Genomic DNA, 8,077 nt, shown 5'->3' with positions numbered 1-8,077 from the left:
CGTTTCCCGTATGATCTTTGGATCTGTGAGAATGCTGTCAGGAACTCGTCCTTTAGCTAACTGGGCATCACCCACCTCAGCCCAACACAGAGGGGATCTGCACTTTCGGCCATAGAGGGCCTCGAATGGAGCAGCCTTTATGTTCGTGTGGTAACTGTTGTTGTAGGAAAATTCGACAAGGGGTAAATGAGTACCCCATGCTTTCCCAAAGTCAATCACACAGGCTCGCAAGATGTCTTCCAAGGTCTGGATAGTTCTCTCACTTTTTCTGTTGATCTGTGGATGGTAGGCTGTACTCATGTCCAGCCTAGTTCCTAAGGAACTTTGTAACGACTGCCAGAACCTTGAAGTGAATCTACTATCTATGTCCGAGATAATGTAGAAGGGAACACCGTGAAGTCGTACAATCTCTCTAATGTAAGTTCTTGTGAGTTTCTCCATCTTGTCTGTTTCCTTGATAGGTAGGAAGTGTGCAGACTTGGTCAATCTGTCGATGATGACCCATATGGTATCAAGTCCACCAATTGTCTTGGGCAACTTGGTTATGAAATCCATATTGATCCGCACCCACTTCCATTCAGGTATCTCAGGCTGTTGTAGTAGACTGGAGGGTTTCTAGTATTCGACCTTGACCTTGGCGCAAGTAAGGCATTTACTCACGAAGGTAGCAATTTCTGCTTTCATGTTAGGCCACCAGTATAACTTTTTAAGATCCAGATACATCTTATCTGAACCTGGGTGCATGAAATAACGAGTGTTGTGCACCTCGTTCATGACCAAGTCTCTGAAACCACCGAGTTTCGGGGTCCAGATCCGATCCATGAAATAATAAGCTCCGCCACCCTTAACCTCTAAGTTCTTATCCACCCCTCTCAGGGATTCACCCGCAACATTTTCAGGTTTCAAAGCGTCGAGCTGAGCTGCCTTAATTTGTGTGGAAAAGTGTGAATGGATAGTTATAGTCAATGATTTGACTCTACGACCAGAATATTCTTTCTGACTCAGGGCGTCCGCTACTACATTGGCTTTACCCGGATGATAACGAATTTCGCATTTGTAATCACTGAGTAACTCGACCCACCGTTGTTGTCTCATGTTGAGCTCCTTCTGGCCGAATATGTGTTGCAGGCTTTTGTGGTCTGTAAAGATAGTGCTTTTCGTACCATACAGGTAGTGTCTCCAGATCTTCAGAGTAAACACAACTGCTCCTAGTTCAAGATCATGGGTGGTGTAGTCAACCTCATGTGTCTTTAGCTGTCTCGAGGCATAGGCGATGACCTTACCTCGCTGCATCAGAACACATCCGAGCCCTTGATTTGACGCATAGCAATAGAAAACGAAGTCTTCTATCCCTTCGGGGAGTGATAGTATTCGTGCGGTGCACAAGGCTCGTTTGAGCGTTTGGAATGCTCTCTCCTGCTTCTCTTCCCAATCAAAGGCCACACCCTTCTGGGTCAGTGTTGTTAGAGGTTTCACAATTCGGAAGAAGTTCTGAATGAACCTGCGATAGTAGCTTGCGAGGCCTAGAAATTGATGAATTTTTGTAGGCGTCTTCGGTGCTGACCAGTTCTCAATAGCTTTGATTTTAGAAGGGTCCACGTCTATTCCCTCTTGGCTAACCACGTGCCCTAAGAACTCGACTCTTAGGATCCAAAACTCGCATTTCGAGAACTTTGCACAGAGCTTCTTCGAACGTAATGTTTCTAGGACTTGTCGTAGATGATGAATGTGCTCCTTACTACGAGAGTAGATAAGTATGTCATTGATGAAGACGATGACGAACTGATCCAGGTAAGGACGACACACCCTATTCATTTCTACAGTGAATGGTTCTTTAAGTGCTCGTGATTTTTGCTTAAGTACATGAGCAAATTTTTGGTTCACGAAACTCCTCTCCGCTCCACTATCAAAAAGAATGCATGCATAAGAGTTATCTAGGAGAAACGTACCCGTGACCACAGTGGGGTCGGAAACCGCTTCCTCATGACCTATGGTCAGAACTCTTGCCACTCCACCGGCAAACCCTGCCTTCGGGCATATCTTTTTGAAGTGGCCTACCTCGCCACATCCGTAGCTAGTTTGGCCCACTCCAGCACCGGGGATTTGGTTGATTGGCTTTGCCGGAGCTTTACATAAATGGGCAGTGTGACCCTTCCCGTTGCAGTTCAAACACTGCATTTATCGGCAGGCACCAATGTGGTGGAAGTTGCATTTGTTGCAATTGGGAAAACTTCCAGCGTACTGCTTTACCGGAGTAGTAGCGGCAGGTGCTATCGCATCATGAATTGCCACGACCTTTTGCTTCTTGGCAACCTTCGTCTTCTTTTCGTCCTCCCAGAACTTCCGCTTGGGGTCAGCGGTTTTGGCGGGTTCTGAGATGGCCAGGGTTGTTATTGCGGCCAGGGTACGAACCCCATGGTCTATGGGCCGATGTGCCAATCGTTTGGCACTATCAAATGTAGTGGGGTGTGATGCCAAGACATTTCCTTGGTATGGTGGCATCAGCCCCCATATATATCTCTGACTTTTCTTTCCCTCAGTATGAACCATGTTGGGACAGAGGGCCACCAGTTCACAGAATCTGGCGGTGTAGGCGACTACGTTGGAGCCCTTCATGGTTAGGCTCCACAGTTCTTCCTCCAGCTTATGGATCTCGCCCCTCGGGCAGTACTCCTCAACCATGAGGTCTGTCAAAGTTTCCCAGCCCATAGCATTTGCCACTATGAGAGATAGTGACTTAACATGGCTATTCCACCATGTTAGGGCTTTTGTTTCAAAGGTGCAAGCAGCAAAGTTAACCTTGCTCTCCTCTGGACAGGAGCAGATTTCGAAAACCGATTCGGTTTTCTCGAACCATTGCGAGAGGGCAATGACTCCGCCAGTCCCTTTGAAGGACAATGTCTTGCAGTTGGTGAAGTCCTTGTAAGAGCACTCTTTCAAGCGCACAGGGATTTCACCATGAGTATATAGGATAGGGGTTCCTCCTCCAGTGGAACCGGATGTATGATATTGAGCCATGGCTGTAGCCACAGCTGTAGCTACAGCAGCATTTAGAGTTGTCGTGTCGAACTGAGGAGTAGGTGGTGTTGGTGCGAGAGGATTGCATCTTGTTGATTTATGTGGAGGCATCTTTGAAATATAAGTTTACAAAGATGAAGATATTGATAAGAATTTAATAAAAGAATTGATGAGGATGACTCATGGACTAACTCGTCATAGTCCAATAGTACAAATGAATAACACAATTAATTGTAAATGAAAGCATTTGGATATAATTTCCATGAGATTTAGATATCTGTCGATAATACTGGAATTATAGATGTAACGAGTTCAAGAAAAATGACCAAGAAGTAGGTCTTACATCAACCAAGATGGGAAAATTTCGACATAAATACGACCCAATCAAGACCTAACAGGCCTAAGATTTACAAAGATAGGGAATTAGACCAGAGTTTTACATAACTAGGTTATATCCAAAAGAGAGAAGTTGATGAGAATCTATCGGCGATGAGAACTACCAGAGTGAGTTCTTGACTCCGACAGAAGACGTTCTATGTCCCTCACGCGTCTATCAGATCTTGTTTGTTGAGCTCGAAGTTCCCTGACTTCAGCTTGAGTTTTAGTGAGTTCCCTCTGAAGAGCCGCATTATGGACTAGAGTCCTTTCATGACCAGATTCTAGCTGGAGAATACGGGCCGTGTTAACGCCAGAGTTGGAATCAATCTCCATGGCTCGACCGATAGCTTCTCGACCCTGCTCTGTGTTCCAAGCAATCCTACGAACTATGATGGGTAGGACTCTGTCAGCGGAACCTCCCTCGGTGAGGTTGTAGAAGCTTCTGTCTCCGTTGTAGGGGATAGGTTGACCTTATTCCTGACTCCATCTATTCAAGTTTGTGGCCCACAGGGGTGTGGGTCCTTGAAATGTTGGGTGAGGATTTGGGTTGTGAACAGCTGGGGGTAGGTTGTTGACTTCTGGCTCTGAGTCAGAACCATCAAAAAAGCCTTCAGCTTCATGATCATGCAAAGGGATTGGGTGATCATCTTCTGGTTCTTCTTCCAGCCATCCTGCATTGTCGTGGTTAGGGTAGTACGGGTCTTCGGGAAGATGGAATCCAACCATATTATCTACGCGAGAAAAGAGGTATAAGAATCTAGTACATAAGTAGCTTGTAGTAACACAAAATACCCCTATAGTATTTTAGGTTTAGGTTCTATTGTTCTCGTTGTGGTATTGTGTGTTCTCTCTCTATCTAGAAAGTATTGAAATGTACAGTGTGTACTAGCTGTATTGTGTTCTCTCTCTATCTAGCAAGTATTGACTCATGAATGAACTGACTCATTCTATGATTTCTTGTTCTAGTAATAGTATTAGTAACTTCCTAAACTACGCCTATTGTAGTTTACTAGTAATATGACTTGTATGTATGAACATAAATGTATACCCTTGCTACCCAAGGGTATTGAATTGACCGATAGAACTTTTATGTTTATATATGTATACATAATATATAACTAATATTTAGACGACCTTCGGACGATTAACCGATGCCCTAAAGCCACATCCAAACAAGGAAAAGGAGATAAAGCGAGCTAGCCTTCCTATGTCCTTTAAACATTACTTATATAACTATACATACATAGGCATGCATTTGACAATATGAAAATATAAAAAGAGTTTAAGTAAAAGTATTTGATAAGCAAAAGTGTTTGTAAAATAGTTTGAAGCAAAACAGTTTGATAACACAGTTTGAAAAGTAAGAAAACCACTTGATTGGTAGTTATTAATCACATGTAATTGATATAATAACTATAATTATTCAACTTGTATCCCCCCCATAAAAGTATTTAAAAACATTTAAAAGGTTAATAAGGGGTATGAACTCACTTGTAGTGAGTGGTATGGATGAACTGATGAAACAGGATTGCTAGGTGTCAAGTGAAGTCTTGAACACACACAAGGATCCTAGTTAACATATAATATCACATATATGTATCCAGTTAGTCTTTAAACAACTAATAAACAAAGTTAAGACATCCTAGGACATGCTAAACACCTTATATAAGTGTTATAAGTCCCAAGGATTGCATCTAAGTGTTGTAGGACATTACTATTGAGTTTAGGGTTCAAGGAAACCCCCTTATATGAGTTTACGGTTTTGTGACCATCACTCATTGAGTTTACGGTCGTAAACTCATGCTTCTTTGACCATGTGTTGTTATGAAGCTCAACAAGTCCTTAGAAGCATTTCCACTTGAAGTATAAGCCTGTGGAAGGGATTAGGGCACCATTTCAATCCTAAATGGAGTTTACGGTCCTTAGACCATTTTCCTTTGGGTTTACGGTCGTAAACCCCTATGGTTAATGGTATTTTGATGTTTTCAAGTGCTAAGCTCATCAAGGAAAGGATCTATGCTAGTTTCCAAGGCTTAGAAGGGACTAGGGCACACTTTGGCACCCTTTTTAGGGTTTACGGTTCAAGAACATCTTGGACCGTAAACACCTTGTTCTTGGTGATTCTTGGGTGATTTCTTGATATATGGAAGTGTAACAAGTCTTAAGACACTCTAGGATAGAAGTACTTACATGATAGAGGCTTGAAAAGGTTCTAAAAGTCCAAGAACACTAGTGTGTGTTCTGGGTGAAACTTGAAGATCTAACCTTTTGGAATGATTACGGATGGAAGTGTGTTAGATCACTAGATTAAGTAATATATCAACTTAATAAGGCTAGAAACACTTACAAGTTGAAGATCAAGGAGGAAAAGTCAGATGCTACTTGAGAGGATTTGAGTTCTAGCTTCGAAATGGTGAAAAAGTGTGAAAAATGGCTAAGTGCCATATATATAGTCACTAGGGTTTACGGTCCAAATACCATTTGGGCCGTAAACTCCAAACTCTTCAAGTTTTTAGAACTCTATTGTTGCATAATAAACCCTAGGGCATCCTCTCTCCTAGTATCTCCCGAATTACTAACTTAAAATGACTCAAACTTATTCCAAAAAGCTTGAAAGTTAGCAGAAAGTGTTCTGACTTCTATTGAGTTGAAATGTTGTACATAATAGAAATTTCGGGTTATCACACTCCACCTCACTATCAGGCTCCCTTTGAACTTCACTGTCACTATCACTTTCCACATTAAGTTCTTGAACCAATTTAACCTTCACTTTACCTGTTATGAAATAAATCAAATGTTAGCATTAGAAGTTGTTATATTGTAATCAAAAGGTAAAGGAAGAGAAATACTTTCTTTTTTGACTTTTTTTATTTTTTTGACTTTTTTAATTTTTGACTTTGGCTTTGGCTTTGGATTAGATGATTCCCCAATTGGTTTTTGAGGACCTTTTTGAGACTGTATGCTTATTGCCCTTTAGTTCATTCTCAATCTGATCCCTTTTCCTTTTTGTTGATGGTCTTCCTGGAATCCTTCTCTTTTTGGGAGGCAGTGACTTGATGTAATCCACATCAGGCCACATATCACTACCATTTAGTGGCTTAATGGTGTACATGTAGGCATTACAAAACATTGTTGTGGTCAACCATGGTGATACATAGTCCTATGGATCCCTATTGAGGTTTGAAATGGCAGCATATGCATGCACACAAGGGTAACCAGTTAATTGCCAACCTTTACATCCATATGTCTTCTTACCAAGGTCTACAACATATGCATCATATAAAAGTCTCACTTCAAATTGTTGATAACCAGATGGTACAACTCTCCAAAATCTATCCATACACACTTAAATGTAAGTATACACAATTGAATGTCACACATATATATAAAAGGTATTCAAGCACTAACCTTTGAAGTTGCTTAATCTTGGATAATTTCAGTCTAATGGTAGGACATATGCTTAAGTCTCCCCAAGAACTTCCCTTACTTTTTTGTCTACAAAGCCTCTCCATCACATAAATTCTAATTTCCTCTAACATAGTGATTAGAGGTCTCTTCTTGGTAGCTCCAATGATTAAGTTAAAACTCTCAGATACACCATTTTCATATGCATCACATGCCCTATCAGTCTGAAAGAATGCTTTACTCCAAGTTTTAGGATCCCTCTCCATTAGATGATCATAGGCAAGTGGTTCTATCTTCTTGAGTTTATTCATATGTTGCTCAAATTTAGCCTGGGTAGTAGAAGCAGCAACATACCAAAAAAGTTTACTGAACTGTTGACCCTTGAATTTTTTCAAGAAGTTAGCACATATGTGTCTGGCACATTGTCTATGCTCTGCTGCAGGCACCCTTTCCTTGGCATCCTCAAGTAATCCCTGTTAGCATTACAAACAAAACATAAATTTCAAATAAATTAAGTATTAAATAAAGAGAGCATATAAAATCATTAATTTGTGTTGGTCTGATATTAATGTCAACCCATGTCCATTTCCCATTCCAATGTCATCAAGGAGAAGTTAAACAAACCACTTCCATGTTTCCTTACTCTCCACTGCAACCACAGCCCAAGCAAGAGGGTAGATATGGTTGTTTTCATCCCTACCTACAACAGAAAGCAACTGACCTCTGCAAACACCTTTTAAGAAGCAACCATCTAGTCCAATTACCAATCTACAACCTTTAATCCATCCATCCTTCACACCCTTTAAACATACATAGAACTTTGAGAAGTAAGTGTGTAACATCCGAAAAATACAACCAATTTAAATTTTTCAAAACCACCCGATTTTCATTAAAATATTTACAAAAGGTTTTCAATACAATTCATTTAGAGTGTTTCCAGGATCACGTTACTACAAAATCATGAGGAGCGGTACGGTCACGCCTTCGCCTTGCCACAGTCTCCTGAAGAACCTGAAAACATTAAACCACAACTGTAAGCCCGAAAGCTTAGTGAGATACCCCCAAAATACCAACCATGAATACGCCCTTCCAGGCTGCGACCTTCCGGTCCAAAAAATATAAAGCATACATAACATAACAGAACATAGAACAGCCATGCATATCGGGTCTACTGTGTGACTGGTCCGCCGTATCGGGCCTTCAGTCCACCGAATCCATCCTCCAGGTCTAGTCATGTCCTTCGAGTCTACAGTAGGGTTGGTCCGTCCGCATCGGG

At 41.4% G+C, this 8,077-nt stretch overlaps 1 protein-coding gene across 1 annotated transcript; it reads right to left on the bottom strand.

The window, feature by feature from the left end:
• Positions 1 to 6,556: 6,556 nt before the first annotated feature.
• On the bottom strand, positions 6,557 to 7,434 carry LOC145040704 (uncharacterized). The gene is made up of 3 exons (XM_078988612.1): positions 7,426 to 7,434; positions 6,805 to 7,274; positions 6,557 to 6,728 (listed from the first exon to the last, which is right to left on the bottom strand). The coding sequence occupies exons 1-3, from the start codon at positions 7,432 to 7,434 to the stop codon at positions 6,557 to 6,559; spliced, it is 651 nt and encodes a 216-aa protein (XP_078844738.1).
• Positions 7,435 to 8,077: the final 643 nt, after the last annotated feature.

Source organism: Lactuca saligna, chromosome 4 (assembly GCF_052625555.1).
Source record: "Lactuca saligna cultivar CGN05327 chromosome 4, ASM5262555v1, whole genome shotgun sequence".
In the NCBI taxonomy this organism is placed as follows: Eukaryota; Viridiplantae; Streptophyta; class Magnoliopsida; order Asterales; family Asteraceae; genus Lactuca; species Lactuca saligna.
This window is presented reverse-complemented; position numbering and strand designations above follow the sequence as displayed.

Bases quoted from the DNA above. Each gene is read 5' to 3' on its own strand.
- LOC145040704 (XM_078988612.1), bottom strand. The intron at 6,729-6,804 runs GTTAGTGCTTGA...GTGTATGGATAG, and splicing joins AAGATTAAGCAACTTCAAAG to ATTTTGGAGAGTTGTACCAT.